This window comes from Emys orbicularis, chromosome 3, assembly GCF_028017835.1.
Source record: "Emys orbicularis isolate rEmyOrb1 chromosome 3, rEmyOrb1.hap1, whole genome shotgun sequence".
Lineage (NCBI taxonomy): Eukaryota > Metazoa > Chordata > Testudines > Emydidae > Emys > Emys orbicularis.
The window spans coordinates 19,713,362-19,741,340 of NC_088685.1; the positions used below are offsets into that span (position 1 = coordinate 19,713,362).

The 27,979-nt window shown below is 46.5% G+C and overlaps 1 protein-coding gene across 1 annotated transcript in view; it reads right to left on the minus strand.

Moving 5' to 3' along the window:
* Positions 1-27,979, minus strand: part of LOC135876763 (protein eva-1 homolog C-like) — a 308,253-nt gene that overhangs the window by 154,311 nt on the left and 125,963 nt on the right. Inside the window, exon 4 of the mRNA XM_065402099.1 lies at positions 13,502-13,654. Coding sequence (XP_065258171.1) covers positions 13,502-13,654 — 153 coding nt within the window. The remainder of the gene's footprint in view (positions 1-13,501; positions 13,655-27,979) is intronic.

Here is a 27,979-nt window from a genome sequence, read left to right on the forward strand (position 1 = left end):
ATTTGTTTGATTAAATGTAACCTGAAATCCTTTTTTACTTGTATGTCTTGAGACCTAATTCATATACAAAAGTGCACTGGAGACCTAAGGCCTGAGTCTTGCAAAGACTTACTCGCAATCTGTAAAGTTAAGCACATGTATGTTTTTGCAGGCTTGGGGACTATATTTGGAATCTGAAAACAACCTGCCCCTTGGCTCTAAGAAGTCTTATAGAACCAAGAATTTCTGATCAGGTGGCTAGTTGTGAGCTACAGGGCATTCAAACTAAAAGGTAGAATCAGTGACATCATTAGCTGATTGCTTAGCCACTGTAACAAGACAATGATCTTGCTGCTCAACGTATCCATCACTATATAAGGGTCCCAAATTCATCAGTCCATCCCTATTCAGCATGTGCTTAAGTGATTTGCTGAATACAGATATACTTAAGCCCTTGTTTATATCTTTGCTGAGTTGGGACCAAAGGCTCCAAATAGTCTGGGACCTATTTATCTGACAGATTACCTCTCTCCCTCCTACCCAAGGTGATAATACAATCTGGCAAGTCACTTCTTGCTGGGGGCATCTGGAGTTAAACACTCCAAGAACCGCACCCCCTGAAGGTTCCCCAATACCTAGGTTTCTCAAGCTTCAGGGGTTCACTGTAAAGCTTCTGTTTGGTCAAGTTCTTGACTGACATCTGAACTATTTTTGCAGCAGGGTATATGGATTCTGAACCTGGTTACAAGCAGGGCCGGCTCCAGGCACCAGCGGAGGAAGCACGTGCCTGGGGCGGCACATGCTAAGGGGCGGCATTCCGTCCATTCTTGGAGCGGCACAGTCCGGGCGGCTTTTTTTTTTTTTTTTTGCTTGGGGCGGCAAAAATGATAGAGCCAGACCTGGTTACAAGGATGTAAATCCTGAGTAAGTCCATGGAATTCAATTGAGTTATTACCAATTTACATTAGTGCAAGCTCAGTGAGATCAGAATCTGGCCTTTCATTTTTAAATCTATTTTACATTGTTTTTAAACTAATATCAAGTGCTAAGGAGATGGGTGTCTTACAAAATCAATCAATAAACAAACTCAACCCTACTAAAAGCTGTGACAAATGCCCCTTTTATTTCTTCAAATGGTATATGGTATATTATAGCACAACCTGCTAGTGCCATTAAAATTAAAGTTGTATCAGCATTTCCATTATGAACCATTTTCTTCTGGGGCTTATAATCAGGCTGTAAAAATTTGCACTAGCAGGCTCCTGGCTTTAAAATGAAGGAAGTTATTTTAATGATTTTTTTCAACATAACAAAAAAGATTATTGGCATGATGTGATAAATGAAGGGGGGGGCAGCTTCCTTTTATGGACACACAGCCAGCCAGTTAGCTATAAAATCCCTCTTGGTAGCTATTCTCTACTTGCTTTACCTGTAAAGGGTTCAAAAAAACCAATAGATAAAAAGAAGGTAGTGCGCACCTGACCAAAAGAGCCAATGGGAGGGCTAGAACTTTTTAAAATTGGGAAAAAACTTTCCCTTTGTCTGTCTGTCTGTCTGCTGTTCTCCAGAGAGAGGAGACACAGAGCAGGAACAGGGCTGAACTATACTGTAGGAAGCTTTAAGCCAGGTATGAAAAACCATCAAATCATACCTAGGAATTGCTTATCTGAAACCCCAGATATGTAAGTAAATCAGGGAATGTCTAGGAAGATGCGATTAGGGTTATTTCTTTTATTTCTTATTGGCTTGTGGACTCCTCTGTGCTAACCCCAGGTGCTTTTGTTTTGCTTGTAACCTTTAAGCTGAACCTCAAGAGAGCTACCTTGATGCTTAATTTTTATAATTTTTTTTTGATCTAGCAAAAAGCCTAAGTTCCAGCTGTATATTCTTTCTTTTTGTTTTTAGTAAAATTTACCTTTTTTAAGAACAGGATTGGATTTTTGGTGTCCTAAGAGGTTTGTGCACATGTTTAATTAGCTGGTGGCAACAGCTGATTTCCTTTGTTTTTCTTTCTCAGCTCTTCCCTGGAGGGGGGTAAAAGGGCTTCAGGGTACCCCACAGGAAGGAATTCCCAAATGCGCCTTTCTGGGTTCTCAAAAGGTTGTTTTTTTGCATTTGGGTGGTGGCAGCATCTACCCATCCAAGTTCAGAGAGAAGCTGTAACCTTGGGAGTTTAATACAAGCCTGGAGTGGCCAGTATTAATTTTTAGAATCCTTGTGGGCCCCCACCTTCTGCACTTGTAGTGCCAGAGTGGGGAATCAGCCTTGACAACATGGCAAAAAAAAAAACTATTTGCTAGATAAATCATATTTATATGAGGGTATGTAATCCAATAATAGTTTTGATTTTTTAAGTTATTTTAGATACTTATGCTGTTTTTAAAAGAAAAAGTAAAACAGGCAAACTATGCAATGTTGAAAAGTTTTCTGAAAGCAGCCTTTTCATAGAATCATAGACTTTAAGGTCAGAGGGACCATTATGATCGTCTAGTTTGACCTCCTGCACAACGCAGGCCACAGAATCTCACCCACCCACTCCTGTAACAAACCCCTAACCTATGTCTGAGCTATTGAAGTCCTCAAATGGTGGTTTAAAGACTTCAAGGTGCAGAGAATCGTCCAGCAAGTGACCCGTACCCCACGCTGCAGAGGAAGGCGAAAAAACCCCAGGGCCTCTGCCAATCTGCCCTGGAGGAAAATTCCTACCCGACCCCAAATATGGCTATCAGCTAAGCCCTGAGCATGTAGGCAAGACTCACCAGCCAGACAACCCAGGAAAGAATTCTCTGTAGTAACTCAGATCCCACCGCATCTAACATCCCATCACAGGCCATTGGGCATATTTACCACTAATAGTCAAAGATCAATTAATTGCCAAAATTAGGCTATCCCATCATACCATCCCCTCCATACACTTTTGCCCCAATTTAAATTAGCATCCTGATAAGGATTTCATTTAAATTTAATAAAGTATTGTTTATGAATTAAACCCCAACTTACATTTACCTCGCATACCTGTGTTAACACACATAACTTGTGTTTTTAATTAGATATTTACTGTTCAGGCTCAAAAAATATGTTCTTAATAATCAGCTATACTCATATATAATAGTTGCTCCATTAAATGTAAGTTAAGTACAGAGGAACAGATTCACACTTACACTAAGGCCTCTTTACATCTATCTGGAAGCATAAATCACTGTGCAAGGGAGACAAAAAGATATGTCCAATTTATGGCATTTTTTATATTGCCATGATAGTATAAAGGCACTTTAATGTAAATGAGAATTTGGCTCATAGGAATATTTTGAATACCTAATTTCTTATGAGATAAAATTTTACACTACACATTTTAAATACATATGTGTACACTACAGTCTAGTATTGGTAAAGGAACCACAAGATATATAAGGTAAATAATATAAGAGGTATTTACATGATGTACCATGATGGCTCTGGTTCAACTCACACACACGTCCGCACCAAGAAAAGGAAATTAAGTACAAACTGAAATTATCTTCTGAGTCCTGCCTTGAAATGACAAAAGCCAGAGAATTTGCAGTGAACCCAAAGACTCTTCTTCAGAATTCACTGCCCTGTTCCTATGTCATTGGAGCTGATAAGAGATGGAGTCATCCACTGTATGAACTGCCTCAAGCTATATGACTTCATCCATTTTCTCTCTGCAAATTCTCCCATACAGACACTCATGAGAATTTGTACATTTGGTCACAAGGGTCATTTCATTTCTCAGCCAATGCAGCTTTTTGTAGCAAATGATGGTGACATCCCACCCTGGAATGAATTGCAGTTTTTCCTTGTGTCTGCCCCAGCATTCTATGGTCTGACCATAAGCATAGGAGCTAGGACCTCCTGAGTTCTAGTCCCCGTTCTGACACTAACTCTCGGTGATACTAGACAAATCTTTAGGCCGAAATCCTCAAAGATACCTAATACCCATTGAAACCAATCTGGGCGTTAGACCCCAACCCAAGAGAGTGGGATGTATATGCTCAAGTTTAAAAATATAACTACTCCCAGTGAAGTCAGTAGTATTGCTCCCCTGCTTAAAGTTAAGCATGTGATTAAGTGTTTTGCTAGTTCAGGGCCTTAGCTCTCTGCCTCCATTTCCTCATCTCTGAAATGGAAATAATAAAACATACAAATCATACAGATGGGTTGTGAGGTTAATGTTTGTAACATGCTTTGAAGATGAGACTGCTACACACGTATACTATTCTCATCCTGTTTGAACATCTGCATTTCAGAGGTGATGTGCATAATAAATAGTGCAGCACTGAAGGCACATTTTATCCCATGGACACCTGTCAGCAACAAAACGATTGGGTGTGTAAACTCTTAGGATCTATTGAGAGTGATCAACTAGTATTACTAGCTTCACCCACGAAAGCTTATGCTCCAATACATCTGTTTGTCTTAAAGGTGCCACAGGACTCTCTGTTGCTTTTTACAGATCCAGACTAACACGGCTACCCCTCTGATACTCAACTAGTATTAGTTCATTAAACCATAAAAGGGTAAACATCAAAGTGTAACTGTTGTACATTCTGTTCCAAATTCCTCCCTGATTTGATAATTAGCTTGTACTTGGCTATGAGTAGAGAAAGTCAAATTCTTGAATTAGCTTCCCCTAATCTACACTAGTCATGTGAACAGATTCAGACCAAGACCATGAAAAAGTGATAAAGGATCCACATCACTGGATGGGCCAACTAGCCATTCCTTTCCCCTCCTCCCCCCAACTAGCCCTGCAGTGTTCTTTGCAGGCAGCATGTGCAGTGACAAACTTGGAGCTTTATTAAAATAATTACAAATAAGGTCAAATTCCTGCAAGGTCTTTTAAGAGTTACCAAGGCACTCAAGCTGGGGGCCAGCTGTTTTGCAGGGTTTTCCCATTTCTGCATGAGCCTCTGTTCTTGAAGATACATTTCCCTATGGTGTGAATTCTTAACTTCTGGGTCACAAACAGGTTAGGCCGTTGTGTGGATTATGATTCTTTGTGTGTTGTAACAGGAGATCATGGGATGAGAGAGGTGGAGAATCACTGCCCTAGGGTACAAACTTATTACTCTCATCTTTCTCTCCTAAGCTAAGCAAAGTTATAGATAGGTGAGACAGAGAGGTGGTTTGGTACATGTTGTGGTTTGGTATACAAATTTATCAAGCATGACTGTGGGACTCCCATATTACACATGAGTGGTGGAAACAGGTGTTTTATGCAGTTCATCTTTTACTTTAGAAGGTTGAAAGTACTATGTAGGTGCTATTTATATTATAGTTTTATAGTAGGATAGTTAAGTTCAAACTCCCATTCATCTAGGTGCTTGCATAGCCTTACATAGCAACTGGGGGGAGAGATAGCTCAGTGGTTTAAACATTGGCCTGCTAAACCCAGGGTTATGAGTTCAATCCTTGAGGGAGCCATTTAGGGATCTGGGGCAAAAATCTGTCTGGGGATTAGTCCTGTGTTTGAGCAGAGGGTTAGACTAGATGAGGTCCTTTCCAACCCTCATATTCTATAGTATCTGAGCATTTCACAATTGTTAATAGATTTTATCTGCACAACACCCAAGTATAGTTGAGATGATGCCCATTTTTCAGATGGGCTTTAACTGACTTGCCCACAGTCACACAGAAAGGTTGTGGCAGAGCCAGGAACTGGACTCCAGAGCCTTATCGACTAGGCCAGGGGTTTTCAAACTCTGGGTCGTGGCTCCATGGGGTTAGCTGCTGGCAGACCGGAGACACTTTTTTTACCTGCGGTGTCCGCAGGTACGGCCGATCGCAGCTCTCAGTGCCCACAGCTTGCCGTTCCTGGCCAATGGGAGCTGCGGGGAAGCAGTGTGGGCTGGGCCGCCACTTCCCGCAGCTCCCATTGGCCGGGAACAGCAAACCGCGGCCACTGAGAGCTGCGATCGGCCATACCTGTGGACGCCGCAGGTAAACAAAGCGTCTCCAGTCCGTCAGCAGCTAACCCTGCAGAGCTGCGATCCAGAGTTTGAAAACCCCTGCACTAAGCCATCTTTCCTCCCCATAACATCCCTTGTTTTTACATGCTTATAACTTTCTTTAAAATTCGCTTTGTGGTTGTAAGTTTCCACGTTTGGCCTCAACCTAAAAGTGCAATTTGTTTTTAAAAGGTTTAAGTAAAATCTGCTAAAGTGAGTGAAAAATGCCATTTTTTCATCTTAAAAACAAATGCAATGTTCTTTGCTTACCCACAACTCACAGCGGCTGAGTGAAAATCACTTCAGATCTGGCCAGTGTCCATCCCCCATTGAGAGTCTTCTCTGCTAACAGCCCAATCCTTCTGGCCTTATGCAAATCCCTAGAGCCATGAAATTCAAAATTGATAAATTATCACAGAATCAGAGGGAGACCAGATGGATGAGGTAATATCTTTTATTGGACCAACATTTGTTGGTGAAAGAGACAAGCTTTCTAGCTACCCAGAGTTCTTCTTCAGGCCTGACAGCTTGTCTCTTTCACCAACGGATGTTAGCCCAATAAAAGGTATTACCTCACCTGCCTTCTCTTTCTCTAATATCCTGGGACCAACATGGCTACAACAACACTGGAAGCAATCAGAGAATCATAGAAATGTAGGGATGAAAGGGACCTCAAGAGTTATCAATTCAGTCCTCTGAACTGAGGCAGGACCAAGTAAACTTAGACTGTCCCTGACAGGTATTTGTCCAACCTGTTCTTAAAAGCCTCCAATAACAGAAATTCCACAACCTCCCTTGGAAGCCTATTCCAGAGCTTAACTATCCTTACAGTTAGCAAGTTTTTCCTAATATCTAACCTAAATCTTTCTTGCTGCATATTAAGCCCATTATTTCTTTCCTACCTTCAGTGGACATGGAGAACAACTGATCACCTCCTCTTTATAACAGTCCTGAGTCTTCAAATATGTTATTAAGTTCCCCCCTCAGTCTTCTTTTCTCAAGACTAAACATGCCCAGTGTTTCTAAACCTTTTATCATTTTTGTTGCTGTCCTCTGGACTCTCTCCAATTTTTCCACATCTTTTCTAGAGTTTGGTGCCCACAATTGGACCCCGTACTCTAGCTGATGCCTCACCAGTGTTGAGTAGCGCAGGACAGTTACCTAATACACCCCAGAATGATATTAGCTTTTTTCACATACTCAGAGTGCAGCCAGACTGTAGCTAAGGGGGAATGGAGGTCTCCCTGGTGTCTGAAGCACATAGTTTATTTGTAAAATTAGTTCACTCCTGACATTTGGAATCAAAGGCTGTCACACAATAGCTACGTACAGCATGATTGTGAAAAACTGCAGAGCCTAGCGGAAGCCTTGATTTACAAATCATGACATTTTAATCTACTTCTGGAGGAACATAGCTGCCTGTGGTGCTAGGCAGACTCATGGTGGGAGTAGATTCTCCGAAGCAGGCTTGGGGAGCTACGCTCATAGCTCCTGTGATTGTTGATGAGAATTGGGAGCGTAACCCCCTCCCCCAGTGCTGAAAACGTATCGGTGCACTCCGTATATTATTCCCAGCAGTGACTTTGGGAATATTCGGCTTTGGCAGCAAAGCACAGAGTGCATGTGCTTTTCATTGATTTGGGCTGGGAATGTGTTTTACGTCGGTTGTCCCTGTGCTCTGCGCATTTGGAGCCAGCGTAGGAGTTGTAACCACTGCTACAATTCACCTCCACTTCCACCATCATCTGAGCCATCTCCTCTAGGGGCTTCAGAGAGAAAATAGATGAAAGGAAGTCAGGACAGGCTGCCCAGTCACGACAGGGAGAGACTAAGTGTAGCACCAGCAGTATCATTAGGCACTGCTGACCAGGTCAGCCAGCCACCACAGAACATACTAGGCAAGTTCAGATGCACACTCGTGAAGTGTGAGGGCTAGAGGGGGTTGAAGGAGCACCTGCCTACCCAGCCACACACACACTCAGGGTACGTCTACATTTGAGCTGGGAGGTGTGATTCCCAGCTCACGTAGATGTATCTGCACTAGCTCAAGTAGAGCTAGCCTGCAAAGAATAGCAGTGTAGCCGGGCTCGGGCTAGCTGCCTGAGTACATACCCAGGGGATCCAGGGGGTACGTGCTTGGGTTGCTAGCCCGAGCCACCGCCTGTGCTGCCCTGACTACACTGATATTTTTAGCGCGAGAGCTCTGCTTGAGCTAGCCTGAGTACTTCTATGCAAGCTGGGGATCACACCTCTCAGCTCAAATGTAGACATAGCCTCTATTTCCTGGAGTGTAGGGGAACATCAAAATGAGAAGTGTACATGAATCCTTCATGTAGCCTTCTCCCTTCACACACAGCCCCGAAACATTCCAAAATGTCAGGAGAGGGAGTTCTCACCTCTTTCCTCTCAGCAACCATGAGATCATGGTATTTCCAGGTGTACAGCACATTGCGTCTCATTCCCTTCATTGTCCGGCAGCTCTAGGCAGCCACCTATGCTGCCTCCTCTGTCACAGAAACATTTCCTCTCCCCTCTAGCAGTTAAATGTTCCCCAGGAGAAACCCCGCTCCCCTGAAGTCTGGTGTAAGCTGAGACTTCACATTTGGCAGGCCTAACTTTTAACAAGACAAAATGTATTTTTGCACACATGTTACACGATTTGCCCAAAGTCACCCAGCAGACTAGTGGAGAAGCCATGGAAAGAACCCAGATCTTCTGTGTTGCTCTTTCCACTAGCTCAGACTGCAACTATCTAACTATGTAGGCATTTCTACCATGCCCATCACATTGTTCTATAGTACAACATCTTTTGTAATTAAATTTAATTGACAAGCCAAAACTGCAGGGTGGATCTTCCTCTCTAAATTAGCTGATCGTGCCCCACACTCTAAAATCAGACAGTATTCTTAGGGGATCATTACAATATGCACCTCACTTAAAAGAGCTAAAGGCTGGTTTGGAAAACACCACATCTATGACTTTGGACAGTATGACAGCCAATGGGTTCCAATAGCTTTGCCATCATCTTCCACAGTTTATCATCACTCAGTTACAGCTGTGCTCTACCTCCTCTGGCTCCTTCCATCCTTGCCTGTAATGGGACAAATTCTGCTCTCAACTACAGAAATGCAACCAATCCCATTAACTCCAGTGAGGCTGCATCAATGCCACCGAGAGTAGAATGTGGCCCTTTGTCACTCCCATTCAGCGCCCAAGTAAGGATAAAATGCGGCGACATTCGCACAGCAGATCTTGACTCCAATATTGTGCCACCAGGATGTGTCCGTTTTTGCAGGCGTTCCCAGAACAGGTGAGCTGAGATTTGCAATGAGGCTCGCAGCACGACTGTGCTGCAGGTGCCTGGGTTCATGTAGCATTGGCACCACTAAGGAGCTTGCAATGCTCCACAAATATCACAGATGCCATCATACCAGTCACTTCTTCTTGTTGATACCCATTGTGCATGCTTCAGACGTCTACGTGGCCACGTCTCACGCCTGCACAGAAACAGCATTTAGCTCCTTATAAGGGCTGGACTGGCAGCCCTGGAGACTAAAGGTCTGCACTTAGTAAAGAGCAGGTACAGCACAGGCAACTACAGAGGTGCAGGTTTCCCCGCACTGCCCCAGCCAATGTCTCTGCACCCTGGCCTAGAGGGGCCACCTGTAGCTGGGACAGAGGCTAATTCTATACGCTAGTCTATCCATTGCCTCTCTGCTGAGAGTGCTGGCTAGGAATGGTAGTTGCGGTGCGAGTGTTTGTGATGTAGACACTTATCCTCTAGGAACTAGACCATAGGGTTGCCAACTATCTAATTGTACAAAACCTAACACCCTTGCTCCACCCCCACCCCACCTCTTCTCTGAGGCCCCGCCCCCACTCACTCCAGTTCCCCTTCCTCTGTTGCTTGCTCTCCCCCACCCTCACTCACTTTCACTGGGCTGGGGCAGGGGGTTGGGTTACGGGACGGGGTGAGGGCTCCGGCTGGGGGTGTGGGCTCTGAGGTGCACGAGAGGACTCCGGACTGGAGCCAAGGCGCTTGGAGCACGGGAGCGGGCTCAGGCAGGGGGTTGAGGTGCAGGAGGGGGGACAGGCTCCAGCTGGGGGTGTGGGCTCTGGGGTGGGGCCAGGGATGAGGGGTTTGGGATGCAGGAGGGGGCTTCAGGCTAGGGCCAAGGGGTTTGGAGTGTGGGAAGGGGTTCTGACCTGGGGCAGGGGGTTGGGATGAGGGTGGGGGTTCAGGGTTCGGGTGCGGGCTCCAGGAAGGAGTTTGGGTGAAGGAGGGGGCTCAGGGCTGGGTCAGGGCATTGGGATGCGGGGTCTGGGAAGGAGTTAGGGTGCGGGAGGGGTTTCCGACTTGGGGCAGGGGCTTTGAGGTGGGGCTGCGGGGTCTGGGAAGGAGTTAAGGTGCGGGAGGGGGTTCTGACCTGCGGAAGGGGGTTTGGGGTGTGGGCTCTAGCAGGCGGCGCTTACCTCAGGCTGCTCCCAGTCGGCGGCGCAGAGGGGCTAAGGCAGGCTCCCTGCCTGCCCTGGGTCCGTGCTGCTCCCAGAAGCAGCCAGCATGTCCAGCCCCTAGGCAGAGGTGCAGCCAGGCGGCTCTGCGTGGTGTGCGCTGCCCACGCCCACAGGCGCCACCCCCGCAGCTCCCATTGGCCAGGAACCATGGCCAATGGGAGATGCGGAGCCAGCGCTCGGGGCGGGGGCAGCACGTGGAGTCTACCTGGCCCCTACACCTAGGGGCCGCAGGGACATTCCAGCCACTTCCGGGAGCTGCGTGGAGCCAGGGCAGGCAGGGAGCCTGCCTTAGCCCCACTGCAGTGCTGACCGGACTTTTAACAGCCCCGTCAGCAGTGCTGATCGGAACCGTCAGGGTCCCTTTTCAACCAGGCATTCTGGTTGAAAACCAGATGCCTGGCAACCCTACTAGACCAAGAGCATCAAACTCATTTCACATTGGCTAGAGAACAGATGGTTTTTGTGTGTTTTTTAAATTTATGGATGTTTAGCATATGAACGTATGCAACTGTAGATTGCCTGGCAGAAAAGAAGCTACTTAAAGGCACCATAAATCGACCGTAACATGATGCAATTTAACAGCTTTCTTTGAGGATTCCCCCCCCATTTTAACTTTCTTCTTTATAAAAAAAAAAACACAACAACTTTAAATATAAACTCTAGCTAGTCTTAGCTACAGGCAGTTTGTGACATCTGTTGCTAATACACTCATCTGCAGTGTATACATGGTTCAGGGCATGATGAAGGGAAGAGAATATTGAATGAGACACTCAATAAGTAGACTCAAATATTTAGTCTGCTAAACTTGACAAAAATCTGCACCATAGCAGCATGATAGCTTGGCTAATGAAGCCTCACTGAACCTAAAGCGTTCAGATGGGTTCTTGTCTCAGACATACCTAAATGATACACAGACATACACATATACATAGATAAAATATATATAACATACACACACACCCTTGTATTTGCGATTGGTCTACACTGGGGTTCAAACTGAATTGGGAACCACATCTCAACTCTCTTTAAGCATAACTCCAACCAACTGGTTTCTAACATGATTCAGCTTGCCAAGTTATGGATGTTAGGAACCTCCTTGAGCTAGAATACAGTTCACGTTGTGTTAAAAAGCCAGTAAAGAACAAGCATGGGACAATCCTGAAAAAAAGCTATTCATAGTGCAAACCAAAATTCGGTGTGACTCATAGAATCGTAGGACTGAGAAGTCTCCTGCAGGACAAAGCATTATCTAGACCATCATGTCCTGGTCTAAGCCAAGCACCCTGCATTTAGGACTCCCAAGCTCTCTCCACTGGCTCCCTTTTATATGCACGATGGAGAGCATGACAAACATACCAAAGGGCTCCAAGAAGTTGACCTCCATTATGGAGGATATGGGTCCCTCCCTGGTGAGCTCGACATCCACAATTTGTTTCTTCTGGCAGTGTCTTGACACCATGCTAGCATAGCTCTGTCCCCAAAAGGACTCTGCAATGCCTCCCATTACATCCCTCCCCAAGAAAAGTCCCTGATAGCTTCCCACCTTGTGTCATTAGAGCTCATTAATGATGGTGCCCAAATCTCCCCTCCTCTATGACCTCCAACACACCAGTCACCTACTAATCACCCTCCCAACTACCTTCCTAGTCCTGGCTGATCAAAAATGTTTCTGTCACAACTGTTTTTGACAGAAATTTAGGTTTTCTACTAAACATGGGGATGTTTTTGCAAAAAGATCTCAGCTTTTCACACACACAAAATTTATTTTTCATTGATAACCTACATGCCCAAAAGCCAAAATATTTTTGGGCCAAAAACTAAAATGTTTTTTCATTCTCAAATGCCACTGCGCTGCCTCTAAGGAGTTGTAGTTCAGGTGCCTCATTCTCCCATTTTCCTCTGTTGGCCAGGCTCCTCAGCCATACTACATAGCCCATGATGCACTGTAGCCATGTGATTGCCATGATGCATGGCCTCCTCTCACCAAGAGAGGAGATAGTCTGACCAGGGAGCCATGCCCACAGAAGAGAGTGGGAGCATGAGGTATTCAAACTATAGCTCTCACGAGTAGGGTCCTGTGTAAATCACAATTTCACAGAGAGCACAGAAATCAAGAAAATGCCCCCAAACTGTGATCTTTTAACTATTTTTAAAGGAAAATGTCTACAACAAATTACTTTACCTAGTCAGTTTTAAGACAGCATGAATTTTATATATAACATTATTCAAAATTGACTAAACGTTACTTGTAAAGTTCATCCCATCCTTGAAATTGACTAAATTTACTTGTAAAATTAATTCCATATCAACACCATAAAATTCAATACTTTGCCATTTACAGTTGCAAATTTTCTTTTAAAAAAATCATGATTTACACAGGGCTCTACTCATGAGGCTACACAGCAGCATTTCTGAACCAAAATATTTTGATTTTCTCTCTTTTGGGGGGGGGGGTGAAAAATACCAAAATTTTTCATCAGGTAAAAAAAAAAAAACCCTCATTTTCTGACCAGCTCTATTTCCTACCCCTGAGATTCTCCTGCAAGCTCAACATATTCCAGGATATACTTGACCTCCGTTGTAGAGCAAAAGGAAATCAGTGGGTCTAGTCACATGAGTTCGCACTTACCAGCATGAATGAAGTTGGCACAATCAGGCCCTAGTTATGGGGCCACATTTTTTTTTTTTTTTTTTTAAAGAAACCTGGCATGTTTGCATAGAAATCCATGCTCAACTGTGGCCTATTTCTGCCAGGGCAGTTAGTGTCATTGCCCATGCAAATCAAAGGGCACCAAACAGGATGACAGAGGAAAGAGGAGAGTGACATGAACCTGGTGGAGAAGTGCTAGTGGGGGGGCAGCATTCTAGCCAGCGGTGGAGATGAGGTGGGTTTACAAACCTGGAGCTAACCCCACTGGGCAATTCTCTCACTTTTCCTAACAATGAGCAAGGCCAGCAAGGTCCCACTAATACTAATTAAATGATCAATCACCAGCATGGAGCACTGCACCCTGTGCACAGCCCACTGCTCTTCTTACCTATCGTAGGCATCCCTAAATTCTGGTAGGGGCATTCCAGGCTGCCTCCTTGAGTTCTTCCAAAAATAGCGGAGTAAATGGCTATGACCATGTTTTTCTTACAGCTCAGTCTCAGCTTGTCGTCTTCACAGGCTACTTTACTCTTGTACTCGTCTGGAAAGAAACAGAACGTCTCGTTAGTCAGCTGATCCACAGCAATGTGCAGACAGCGAGCAGGGGGGAAAAGTAAGCCAACCGTGAAGAGATTCCTTCCCCCTCAAGCATACGTTGGTAGATTCAGTGGGGTCTGCTGGTTGGTGCCCAGAGATTGGCATGGACTTAGAGATCAGAAGGATCCCCACCCAATGACCATATTTGCTATGATAATGAAGATGATAATTTGCATTTAGTATAGCCCCTTCCACCAGGAATTATCAAAGCTTTTACAAACATTAATTAATATAGCCTCGTCACACCTGTGAGAGGTGGCAGGGACATGGAAAGAAGCCAGGTCTCCTGTTCCTTAACCACAAGGCCATCTGTCAACCCCCACATGTATGTCCCGCCCATTAACGCAGCTGGAATGTGAACTGGGCGCACTGTGGTCAGCAGGCAACAGCAGCTCCGCTGGCGCTGAACAGGAGCCTTCCCCTAGTGAGTCACTAGGAGCTGTGCTAAGCTTGTTTTATGCTGGGAGTTGCTCTTGCCTATCAGACAAACAGATACACAAAGTTGCTCTCAAATCTGATTTCAAACAGACAGCCGGACGTCACAGGACGTCGTCCTGCTCTTGCAAAGCTGATGCTGGTGGAACAAACCCTGACTTTGCACGCATCAAAAAGAGACTAGGGAAGTTCAGTCACAGGAGACCACGTGTCCTGAACTTCTCTTTATTATATTATCATCTGTATGACTGGAGCACACAGAGGCCACAACTTAGACCAGGCCCCCATCCTGTTAGGCACTCTACAAACGCTTAGTAAGCAACAGTCCCTGTCCTGAGGAGCCTATAGTCTAAATAGGCATGGGGGGGGGGGGGGAAACAGAGGCATGGAGAGGTGACATGCCAAAGGTCACACCACCAGGAAGTGTCCACAATGGCTTCATATAAATATAGGAAAGGACTAGACTAGCACAGGCTGCATGGGTGGATGGGGATGAATGTGCCTTATGTTTTCTCTCTCTCATGCACCTGCTCAGGGGCCAGTCACAATCTGGCCCTAAACCTACTCAAACTGTTACAGTATGTGTACGACTCAGTCTAAATGCAAGCATTCGTACTGGTGGGTTTCATGTTTCCGCCTGAAAAATTAAATGTGCTTAAATGGCAGAGGAAAGGTGGCAGTGATATTCAGCAAATGGTTTACTTGACTCTAATCCCCAGTGCAGTCATTTGTAGGGGCAACTGAGATTTGCAATGATTAAGATATTTGCTAAGGATAATATACCCTTTATTGCTGGTGTGTTTTCAGAGACATTGGATAAAATATAACTAGAGAGAGAGAGACTGGGAAGGGGGAGGAAACAGCTGCAGGCTTTTCTAGACACAGTTCAAAGATCTTTATACAAGGTGATTGTAACATAGATTGAACAATTGCGGAAAAGTAGCAACAAACATTTCTAACGGAAAAATTGGCCCTTGCAAATTGTAGAGTAACCAACAAGATTTCCTGTAATTAGACAATGTGTACATGGATGTTAATTCATTGGACTGTAGCAAATTACTCAGAAGGGATCAATGGAACGTGGACATTTCTACATATGGCCAATAACAATTTTATGAGTGATTGTGATTGGGAAGATCAAAAGTTAACATTAATGGTCTCAGTCTCAGAAAAATCTCAGTGCTGAAAGCTCTCAAATAGATTTAGCACTTACAGTGTGTGATGGGTGGGTCTTAATTCCAGAGGTGTATTTAGCATGCAACTATTTTTAAAAATGACTTACTTGAAAAACTTATGTAACATTATTGTTTAAAAAAAAACAAATGACCATATGGGAGAGTGTTGGGAGCAATCTTTGGGGTGTATATTTGCTGAGCCTATTTTACAGTTCAAAGAGCTGAGAAGACATGGCATCAGAAATCCATATTCATCCCAAAGTTATAAAGCATTCAGATCACATACACAGAGAAGTTAGAAATGGAAAAGATTGAGTAGGTGACCTTTCCCATCTCCTTGCCACTGCAGGATTATTTCCTACAGAAGATTCTCAAGAACACTGTCTTGTCCAGTTTCAAATGACTGAATTAATAAGACTACTTGCAAGATGCTACTCCAGATTTTAATTGCTTTCACTCTTTGGCGACTTCTCTTCAGCCTAAATTTTCCTTTGCTCAATTTCATTCCACCTCATCCCACCCTACAGAATAAACTCTCCCTACTTCGTAGCTTATACCTTTCTACTACTTCCTGTTACTTCCACATCATCACCCCTGCCAGCCTCACAGTGTCGTTTAAACAAGCTGCACATTTATTTAGTTCTCTTCGCATCTTTCTATGGGCCTCTCTTTTTTTAAATAGGAAGTCCTCACCAATTTGAAGTCTTGGTGTTCCTCCAATCAGTACTCAGGGGAGGCCCCACTGATGTAGCTTCAAGTTGCATGGTCTCCCCGCTTGGGTACTGTCCTGAGTTCTCTGCAACCCTTCTTTTAAATCTTTGACCTGTGCTTCCATTCGTGTTTTAGCATTTTTTTGGTCCAACTAATGAATTGTTCTCTGGGTCCTGTGTTCCCTCCTGCACCTGAGGGGGAGGTCCATTAGTGTGGTGGGCTCCACCCACTGCCTCCTAGAATTCAAATCAAATTCAAATGAGGGGAGGGATAGCTCAGTGGTTTGAGCATTAGCCTGCTAAACCCAGGATTGTGAATTCAATCCTTGAGGGGGCCACTTAGGGATCTGGGGCAAAATCAGTACTTGGTCCTGCTAGTGAAGGCAGGGGGCTGGACTTGATGACCTTTCAGGGTCACTTCCAGTTCTACAAGATAGGTATAAATCACCCTGATACATGCTGACCTGAGTTTGTCTGGGCTGCATCCATCAATTCTTTGAACTCCTTCATAGAGCTGTAGACATTGTCCACAGTATTCTGCTCAGTGCTTTGGGTTCCCTCATTTTGTACCTAGGATCTTCACCCCATTCCAGTCTATTCATTTGTTTTCCTCCATACTCAGCTAAGTCTTAATTAATTAAGGGAGATATCCCATCTCCTAGAACTAGAAGGGACCTTGAAAGGTCATTGAGTCTAGCCCCCTGCCTTCATTAGCAGGACCAAGTACTGATTTTGCCCCAGATCCCCAAGTGGCCCACTCAAGGATTGAACTCACAACCCTGGGTTTAGCAGGCCAATGCTCAAACCACTGAGCTATCCCTCCCCCCTGCTTCAGTCCTGTAGCCCCTCCCTTATCTGAGGGGCGGGTCTTCAGTTGCTTGGTGGACTCTGCCCATCAATTCAGGATTTAATAGGCCAGCACGCATCCAGTAATAGTTCCTCTGGGAGGCATCAACTGACTCCCTGGACTCCTTCTTGAGGCAGTGGACATTGTCCAGGGTTCTCTGCTGCATGTCCCCCACTGGATCCCTTGTTTTGAGCCTGTGACCTGCACTTACTTCCCTGTTTTTCATTCCATAATCAGTTAAATGTAGAGGTCTAGGTCTAAGAGGTTTTGTTGTTCTGGTGGGCTCCACCCACCACCCTAGATTGTTAATAAGCCAGCACATTTCACAAACACTGAAATACACAATGAAAAATTCAGAAATTTTTTTGATTCAATTTTTTTTTTTTTAACTGCACTGAGTGGAGTTTTAAAGACTAACGTGTGCTAACCTGATGCCTGGCTGTAAGTAGTTATCTGTTCAGAAAGTCATCTGACTGTAGGTCTACCCTGCCCGTGGCTGACCCATGCCACCTGACTCGAGCTTGCAGGGCTTGGGCTAAGGGGCTGTTTAATTGTGATGTAGACGTTCGGGCTCAGACTGCAGCCTGAGCTCTGCAACCCTCCCACCTCTCCGGGTCCTACAGCCCAGGCTCCAGCCTGAGCCCAAACATCTACATCGCAACTAAACAGCCCCTGAACCCGAATTCCACAAGCCTAAATCAGCTGACACGGGCCAGCCGTGGGTTTTTAACTGCAGTGTAGCTATTCCCTAAAAGTCTTAACATTACATCTAATAAGACAATATATTTACTTATAGAGCAAAAATGTTGCCAGTTTCAAAAGGCATCCTGCAAACTCATCCACCGATAATTTCTGGAGGTTTGAAACTCTTCTGACAAGTGGAAAGATTGTTCTTTATAGATGACCCTGTTGGATTCCTTTTAAATTATCCCTGTGATGCACCCAGCCAATTTGCAGCATTTAAAAGGAGACTTTCCCGCTTGTCACTTTCATTAGACTAAAGCAGTTGTCTTTTTATATTCTGCTTTGAAAAGGCTGGCAGTGTTGCAAATTAACTGTTACCTTTCATTTTCAAAGTCAGGCTCAGATGTGCTGGGTTGGACTTTACTGTCAGACAAACAAAGCTATAGGGTGATCTAAAGGGTGAAAGAGAAGGGTATTGAAATGTAGACACTCTATTGTGAGAGGAGGTCTACATTTAACACTTGGAGCCGGGGACAACTAAATTCCAATTCCAGCTCTTCATTGGCCCTATTTTTTTCCTCTCATACACTGATGTACATCAGGAGTAACTCCACTTTAAATAAACTGGTATAAAACTTGTTTGTGTAAACTGAACTCTGTCCTTTAGTTTCCGCATCTGAAAAATACGTAACCATACTTACCCTGCTCACACAGATGTTAGGAGAAGGAATTAGTAGTAGTTAATCAACCTAATCCAGTTCCGATTTATTCTGTAGTCACTGGGGTTGCCTAGGGCATAAGTCAGGGGGAAATTGGGCCCAGTACTTTTAATTTTATAAATCCTGTGTGTATGTGTGGCAGGGCACTGCAGGGGAAGCCCTAATCAGAGGAAATGGGTTGGGATTGGGCCACTAGCTAGGACTGGCCTGGAAACTGGCCACACCTGCCAGCCTCGTTAACAGGGGCTAAACGCTTGGGAGGAAGTGAGCCTGAGAGGAGGTTGTAGACCAGGAGGGGAGAATAAGCTCAGAAGGAGCTAGCTACCCTATTGCCACTAAGGCCTGTGCTAGGCCTAAGCTGTAAATAGTTGGAGCTTGGTGGTGGGGACCGGACCCAGGAGTAAAGAGCACGGGTGCTGCACCAGCTTGCAGTGGTCCTGACTCACTGGGGAGCAGGGCCAGGAGGCTGAACCCAGCGGGGCATGGGGAGCAGCCTGTTACAGTATGCTAATTATTACCTCATAAAAGTCTACTTTTTAATCCACTCTTTAACATTTTAGAAAATCCATTTTAAACAGGACTCCCTGGACAATTTTACACATCATTTCCTTTAATGGATTCTTGTGACAAAATCTAGAGTTGGAACAAACACGGTTGCCAACACTCGCCGTTTCAGCGTGAGTCTCACAATATTTGGTGTTTCATAAAGCCCTAGCTCCTAGATGCATGTGATTTAGATGAGAATCTCCGCTTTCCTCTAAAATATGAAAGCAAGTTTCTAACCCTCATGTTTGCAGAGAAAAAGCTTGAAAACTCAAACCACCTGCACTCTTAAAACATTCAAAAACCAGAAGGCAAATTAAAACACACACACACACAAAATAAAAAACCCTTTTAAAAAAATCTCATTATTTTTAAACAAATCTCATGATTTTTGGGACATGACTCATGATTTTTAACCATTGGAGCTTTCCAGTGCCAAACCTGTATCCCAACACTTTTCCAATTCACTCTTCATTCATTCCAAAAGACATCCATTCAGATTGATTGCTCTATCGCTATCATCCTCGAATAGTTCTCTCACTCCCACGTGCCCTATTATTCACTTCTCTGCCCTGCGTACTGCCGGATGAGGCCATGTGCCTGCTCCAGACCTTGGCTCAATTCTGAAGATCCTCACCCTCACATGAGTAAAGGCTTGCGGAGGTGAGATCTAGATAACAAGGATGTATTTAATGGGATGTGTGCCTTCTCTTTTGGTTACTCTTAAATGTGTGTTTTCAGGGTATCTTGAACTCTTTGCCACTGGAGTACCATTTACAGCTGCTACTTGGCTTCCCTAACACAGTTTGAGACTGCTTTATGAGTGAGGTGGGGGGAGTTGTTTTTACTTTTCATTCTAAAATACTTTGACACTGGTTTCTCTACATGTTTGTTCTGGTTAATCACCGTGAAAAAATTCCTATTCCTCTCCGAGTCAGCGGGAGTTCCTATGTCACTTTGACTAATTGTATTAATAAACTTTCCCCCTCACCTCCCCACAACAATCAAAGTCGTTTGTCACCATTGAAATGTCTGCCACAATGCAATCTCAATCTTCAGTGCATAAAGTTATGACAGTTATACACAATGCCTAAGGATCTGCCAATTATTTTAGGTCTATTGTACCTGAGGCCAAAGGTTGTGACCTCCCAACTGCTTCGGGAAATACTATTTACCCATCTGCCTCTGTAAAGAGCAGCTTGGAGAGAATGAGTTGTCTTCATGTACTGTTATTCATCAAAGTCCTAAAAAAAAACCCCGATGGGTGAAAAAAGGATTCTTTACCACCACCACCCCTCCCAATGGAACCCATAGAACACAAACACCAGGGGACGACTGGCTGAGTCTAAAGAACTCACAGCTTTATGATTTACACAACTCAAGTCAGAATTGAGCAGGGGAACTGCAAAAGAATGCAGAATTTGCCTTTAAAGCTGTTTACCTCTGGGTACCAGGGTCCTGATCCAACTCCCCTTCAAGACAATGGGAGTCCTTGTATTCACATAAATGGGAACTGGCCTGAGCCCCCATTTGGGTGCTGGATTCTCCTTCGTACCAGAGTTAGTCAGGAGAAACTGCTTTGACATCAATAGGATTCCACTGGCAAAGGCGAGAGGAAAATCAGGCCCTTTATTTTTCACTCTCACTCGGGTCAGATGGGGTTTCTGTGACCCTCTCCCATACACAGTGCATGCACTGACTGACAATAATTTCTGCATTCACTGACAGTGAAATCATGCATTTCTCTTAATCCTGCTCCTGACAGTCGAATGATTAGTGTGTTTCAGGGATGGGGCTATTTGACAGCATCTGAAAATGTCTGCGCATCGGTGGCTTAATCAGAATTAACTGCAAGTATTAAAGTTTCATTTATAAGGCTCAGTCTGATCCCAGGCTCACTGATCTGCTCTCTGACATTTATAACGTTCCTTTATTTACGCCTTTTCATCACCGCGGCGCTTGCGGCCTGAGGTTTATTACCCTTATAAATTTCCACTCCCTACCCAATCGAAACAGTTTTGAAATAATACAGATAAGCAAGAATGAGCTGATGAGTTCAGGGCCTTTTTTACACCCTCAATAGCAAGGCCAGGAGAATGTGCCACTCTAACAGCCCACAGTCCGCCCGGCTTCTTATAAGGCATGAGCCACCAAAGAGCAATGCAGCGAACAATACAATGAACTTCTCCTGCCACCAATAAAACTGTCTCCCGAGGGAGACTAATGCTTTTCTGACAGGGTTGATAGCTACTGAATTACCAATTTATCCCAGCACTAAAATCAATCACTAGTGTTAAAGGTGCCTGGGATTTCTATAGCTCCAAAAGAAACTATTATTTCCAACGTTCTTCCCTCTTCTTGTGCATAGCGTGCAGCAAATCATGTCAACAGTGTGTAAGTCTTAAGGATGGGTGTAATTTAACTAGGATTTTCAGGCAGAGTCCTGAGCTCAGAGGATTTAACTCGTAAAGGCATGATCCTGAGCACACTGAAGTCAGTGACAAAGCTCTCAATGGCTTCAAAAAGAATAGGGGTACTTGTGGCACCTTAGAGACTAACAAATTTATTTGAGCATAAGCTTTCGTGGGCTACAGCCCACTTCATTGGATGCATAGCCCATGAAAGCTTATGCTCAAATAAATGTGTTAGTCTCTAAGGTGCCACAAGTACTCCTGTTCTTTTTGCGGATACAGACTGACATGGCTGCTACTCTGAAACCTGTCAATGGCTTCAAAGGTTCAGGATCAGGTCCTAAGGGAACTGAATGTGTGATGGTACATTCAATGCATGCCATGAGGAGGTTCCCCCAAAATCTATTGCCATGTTTTATGGGCAGGCCTGCCAACGGGGGTGGGGGGGAGGGCAAAGGGGGAAATTGCCAAGGGGTCCGGGCAATTGAAAAGATTTCCTTCCCACCCTTGCTCGTCGCCCCGCGCCTCTCCTGGAAGTGGCCAGCACCATCCCTGAAGCCCCTGCTGGGGTGTCTCCGTGCGCTGCCCCGGCCCGAGCGCCAACTCCACAGCTCCCACTGGTCGGGAACTGCAGCCAATGGGAGATGTGGGGATGGTACCTGTGGGCAGGGCACGCAGAGACCCCCTGGGCTCCCTGCCTAGGAGCCACTGCGCTGCCAGAGGGGTCTGCTGGTCGCTTCTGGAATTCGGGAGCCACCCGAGGTAAGTGTCGACCCCCTGAGCCCTTCATGCACCCCAGCCCCTGCTCCAGCCTAGATCCCGCACCCAAACTCCCTCCCCGAGTCCGACACCTCACCCTGCCCTGCACTGAAACTCCCTTCCAGAGCCCACACCCCCGTCCCGCACCCAAACTCCCTCCCAGAGCCCAACACCTCACCCCCCGCACCAAAACTCCCTCCCAAAACCTGCACCCTGCACCCCTCCCACACCCAAACTCCCTCCCAGAGCCCACACCCCCTTCCGCACCCAAACTCCCTCCCAGAGCCTGACACCTCAACCCCTCCCACACCTAAACTCCGTCCCAGAGCCCACACCCCCTCCCATACCCAAACTCCCTCCCAGAGCCTGCACCCCACACCCCCTCCCGCACCCAAACTGCCTCCCAGAGCCCAACACCTCACCCCCTCCCGCACCCAAACTCCCTCCCAGAACCCACACCCCCTCCCGCACCCAAAATCCCTCCCAAAGCATGCATCCTGCACCCCCTCCTGCACCCAAACTCCCTCCCAGAGCCCACACCCCCTCCCGCACCCAAATTCCCTCCCAGAACCTGCACCCCTCCTGCACCCAAACTCCCTCCCAGAGCCCACACCCCCTTCCGCACCCAAACTCCCTCCCAGAGCCTGACACCTCAACCCCTTCCGCACCTAAACTCCCTCCCAGAACCTGCACCCCTCCTGCACCCAAACTCCCTCCCAGAGCCCACACCCAAACTCCCTCCCAGAGCCTGCACCCCACACCCCCTCCCACACCCCAGCTCCCTCCCAGAGCCCTCACCCCCTCCCGCACCGAAACTCCTTCCCAGATCCCAACACCTCACACACACCCCGCACCCAAACTCCCTCCCAGAACCTGCACCCTTCCCGCACCCAAACTCCCTCCCAGAGCCCACACCCTCCCCGCACCCAAACTCCCTCCCAGAGCCCACACCCCCTCCCGCACCCAAACTCCCTCCCAGAGCCTGCACCCTGCACCCCTCCCGCACCCAAGCTCCCTCCCAGAGCCTGCACCCTGCACCCCTCCCGCACCCAAGCTCCCTCCCAGAGCCCATACCCCCTCCCGCACCCAAACTCCCTCCCAGAGCCTGCACCCCACATCCCCTCCCGCACTCAAGCTCCCTCCCAGAGCCCACACCCCACACCTCCTCCTGCACCCAAACTCCCTCTCAGAGCCTGCACCCCTACCCCTTCCCACAACCCACACCCTTCCCCAACCTGGTGAAAGTGAGTGAGGGTGGGGGAGAGTGAGTGATGGAGGGAGGGGGGAGAGGGCCTTGGAGAAGGGGCGGGACAGGAGCAGGGCCTCAGGGAAGAGGCGGGGCAAGGGTCTTTGGGTTTGTGCGATTAGACAGTTGGCAACGCTACCGGGCGGGCATGTGGAAGTTCCAGCCATGCCAGAAGAGCGCGCTCAGCAGCACAACCGGCAGCTCACTGGGCACTAGCCAGCACAGGCGCATCACCGCCCAAATGTCAGGCAGACCACGTCCTTGCGGGTGCGGCTTGGGGGGGGGCGCAGGGGGGCATTGACTGTTCTGCCCTGGGGCCTGGAATTGCTGTCGGTGGACCTGTTTACATGGGATGTAGAGACGACTGTCTCCCAGGGGAAAGTTGGGGTCCCTTGAAATTCATTGAAGGCTGTCCCCTCCTACAGCAGGAATTACATAGGGATGGTCCTTTGCACTTCTTTAGCACCTTTCATCCAAGAATCACACAGTGCTTTGCAAACATTACATGAAATAATAACATGTACATAATGAGTAAAAGAGGCAAAGACACAAGGATCACAGCACCCACCACTGCAGTGCAACCACTTCTGGGATGGAACATGGCAGCTGTTTAAGAACTACAGTAGGGTTTGAGCTACAGTGTTCCAGTCTCGATCACAACCCACATCCAAACTTGCCCACATTCTGGTCTGGCTCATCACAGTTAAAGGGGTCAGCAGCAAAGTTTGGATCCCAGGAATGTTCAGTAGAAGGGGTTTGGTACAGATCAGTCTCCAACAATCCTTTATACCATGTGATAACTTCATGTAGCATTTTACAACAGATAAAAACACCGAATAAAAAACAAGATACCCTGCCCCAAAGAGCCTGCAATCTTAAGGCACAGCAGTTACAATACAATGGGGCAGAGAGAAAGAGTGGCAAGAGAACATTGCTGCTGGCTTACCACGAGGAACAGGTTGTGCTTTAGAAGTGTTTCGAAGGAGGAAAGGGGAACTGTTTCCAGAAGAGAGGGGCAAAGAAGGCATGAGGTCAGGAGGGGGAGAAGGAGTCAAGAACTGCAGCAAGGCAAGAAGATTGGCAGAGCATAGAATCATAGAACTGGAAGGGACCTTGAGGGGTCATCTAGTCCAGTCCCCTGCACTCATGGCAGGACTGGGGAATCGGAGGTCATGTAGGCAGGAGCCAAGTTGTCAAGTGCGCCGGAAATCTCTCTTCTCTCCTCTCAGAATAGTAATTAAGAAATAACTCACTTTATACAGCACATTTCCTCTGAAGAAGCACAAAATGCCCCACAAATGTAGGTAGGCATTAGTATCCTCATTTTGCTGAGGCACTTGGAGGTTAAATGACTTGCCCAAGGTCTCATAGGTCAATGCAGGAATAGAACCCAGGAGTCCTGCTCCTAGCCTCTGACTGCAAGCACTAGATTATGCCATCCCCCCTCCAGAGAGTCATATTTATGGCACACAGAACGAGTATTTTCTGGTGTACAGCAATACAAGATCCTACACAGCATTATGTCTCCCAGATTGGAGGGGAATAAACACACCCGACAATTGTTTTAATAATATTGGTGAATCAGGATTTCAGTTAGAAGGCATGTGTATGAGGCCAATTAAATACTGTGCCAATTCCCTCTAATTATGTTTCTTCAGATTACGGGGTAATTATACATCTTGGTTCTAAACAAAATCAGTGTGTTACCTGCACTCTGGTGAGAAATAATCATACTCTGCGTAAGATATTATTTTAACGTTCGTGAAAAGTGCCATGCAGACTGAAATCCTCCATGCATTCAGGACCTGACCCAAAGCCCACAGAAGTCAATGGATTTCCGTGGACTTCGGATCAGACCTTCGTAGAACAGCTACTGCCTAGGCCGCAGCAGTACTAGCTTCCCCACACAGCCCCCCTCAACACGTCCCAATCCTGACCTGGGGGGGGGACCCACCTCGAAGCCTCTGTGCTGACGCTGCCAGTAACAGGTGAGATTTGCAAAGACACCAAAGGGATTTAGGAGCACAAGTCTTTGACTTTTAAAGGGATTTGTGCTCCTGAACCCCTAAGGTGCTTTTGAAAATCTCCCCAGTGGTGATGTGGGCAGATGTGTATTAGGTCCTGGAGGGAGAACACACAGCAGCAGTAACTTACAGTCATTAGCAAGCTGCAATAGATTAGAATGAGCGGAGCATTTTATTGACCGTTTCTGATCTCCCCAGCACTTCCATACCCCAGAAATATCTATATATACACACACACCATCTAGCTACAGTCTAGACTCTTGCCACTATAGAGGACTTACTGTGCAGCTGTCATTTAGGGACAGAGCTATGTACATACCTGAGACGTGTGTATTTAGATACATGCCCTCTGTGTCATAGACTCAGAGAGTTTAAGGCCGGAAAGGACCATTCTGATCATCTAGTCTCACCTCCTGCATAATACAGGCCAAAGAACGTCATGCCATGATTCCTACATTGCGCCTCACAACTAGTGGTTGAAGAAGAGCAAAGCTAGACTATTTCTTTTTAGTTTCTTCTTTTTCAAGAGGGGAGGTTCAGTAACTTGCCAGTGCCAGCTCTCTGGCACCCCTTCCTGTCTCCCTAGGAAAGCAGCATTGGAATCCAAGACAGGCTCATGCTGCAGGGGCAAGAGAGGTTTTTAATCTCCCCCTGTCTTGGCTGGATGGCCAGGTCTCCCCCCACCCCACAGTCTGGCAGGCATGTTGCTCCACATTCCATCCCTGTATCTTTTTGAATGGTGCTCAAGGGAAAGAAAAAAAAACCAACATGCAGCCACCTGGTTGAAAAAGCAAAGCAGGATTGAAACTCACTTCCAAGGAACATGAGAGCAGCACTCCATTGCACCTTGCGTTAACACCACGGGGGCGATAAGTCTGGCCCTAGGGAAACACGCAGCCAACGACCCCCAACACCCAGTAACTGCAAGGTAACGGCAAAGGTGCTCAATGGCAGCTATGTTGTGGGGAGGGGGAATTCAAACAAGCTGTTCATTCATTAATAAAGATACAAATAAAAGCCATTATTACAAGTTGTGCAGCCTCCCACACCAGAGATTGAACCAGAGACCTCCACAGCTAGAAGTAGAATCTACTACAGCCGGAGCTAAAGAACCAAGCAGCGATAGCTATGGGCTGTAACAAGTTATAGCCTCTAGAGTGGACCTTGTAACACACACTCACCTGTGGGTTACCTAGGTTTTTATTTTTTTTAAAGATTCAGTACAAATACCTGTGCCTATTTCGGGCAATCCTAGGGCTCCTGGCAGGTCTCCAGCATGGCACTCAGCGCAGGAAAGCTCACACCTTCCTGTTTGATGCTTCAGATCTGCCTTCTAAACACTACAAAGTATGCGCCGGGCAGACTGTATCCAAGTATTTGTAGGCAGTAGTTGTGGGGATTGAAACGCTGTTTGTGGCTTTTGATAAATGTATAACAGATCACGTACCAGTTAGCACACTTCTCTGGGGCCTTTATGTTTCCTGTGGTGAATACTTTCTGGTGATCAATGACAAGAGATGAGGGGGCTCAGTCCTCCCCAGAGATGCCCGCCACCTCACTGGACCACAGCTTCCAGGACTGAATCATACGATCTCACTACTTATTAGGGCTGCATATTTGGGTTCCCCTAGAATATTACAATATTTGTATTTACATCTTTTGGCTTTTTAATGCCCGCGGGAATCATCAAAGTAGCTAAAATAACACCAGACCTGTTCTCCTTGGTCTGGTGTTATTTTAGCTACTTTGATGATTCCCTTGTGGTATATCTGTTCTCCTTGTGGTATATCTGCCATTCACTAACTGAGCTCATGAGAAGATCATATCTCACCTTATTTTGCCCTTAAAGCAGTGCAAATTAAAAACATGACTACAAATCAACATATACGAGCACTAGCTCTTGTGACACCCCTGCTATTTCATTACTCTGCAGATAGTCTTGAACAGGGGTCTCAAACACGCGGCCCGCGGGGTTCTTCCCTGCGACCTGCCAAGCTACCCGCTGCCCCCCCATCTCCTCCCCAGCACGCCGCGTCCCCCCCCCGGCCGGATCCGGCCCCTTAGGGCTTTGGATCCAGCCTGCGGATTTGCCAACCCCATGGTGTTGAGGGCCCCGCGCTGCTCCGGGAAGCCGCGAACATCGCATCCCTGCGGCCCCGGGGAGAGGGGGAGCAGAGAGCTCCATGAGCTGCTGTTGCCTGTGGTTACCTCCCCTGAAGCTCCCATTGGCTGGGAACGGGGAACCACAGCCAATGGGAGCTTTGGGGGAGGTACCCGTAGGCAAGAGCAGCGCAGGGAGCTCTCCGCTCCCCCTCCCCCTGGGGCTGCAGGGATGTGGTGCCCGCCTCTTCCCGGAGCGGGAGGCGGGTGATGCGGCCCTCGGGCCAACGTACAAGTCCTCATGTGGCCCTCCTGGTGATTTGAGTTTGAAACCCCTGATCTTGAAGCTTCTGTGGAGAGCTCAAAATGCTTCTGCCATTCAATGTGCAAGCCTAATGGTCAATGCATTATAAATGGTATTACGAACTGACCAGATTCCCAGGAAGAGTTTGCTCATTGACTGAGAAACAATAAAATGTATCAGGTGACCCTGGTTCACCCTGCAAAATTATAGCTGCATGGAAAATGTCTTGGGGGAAATAAACTCAAGCAATCTAGCAAAGCTCTGCTGTCTTTCAGGAAAATTCCCCTTTGCCCCCACACTTCAGATATTCAA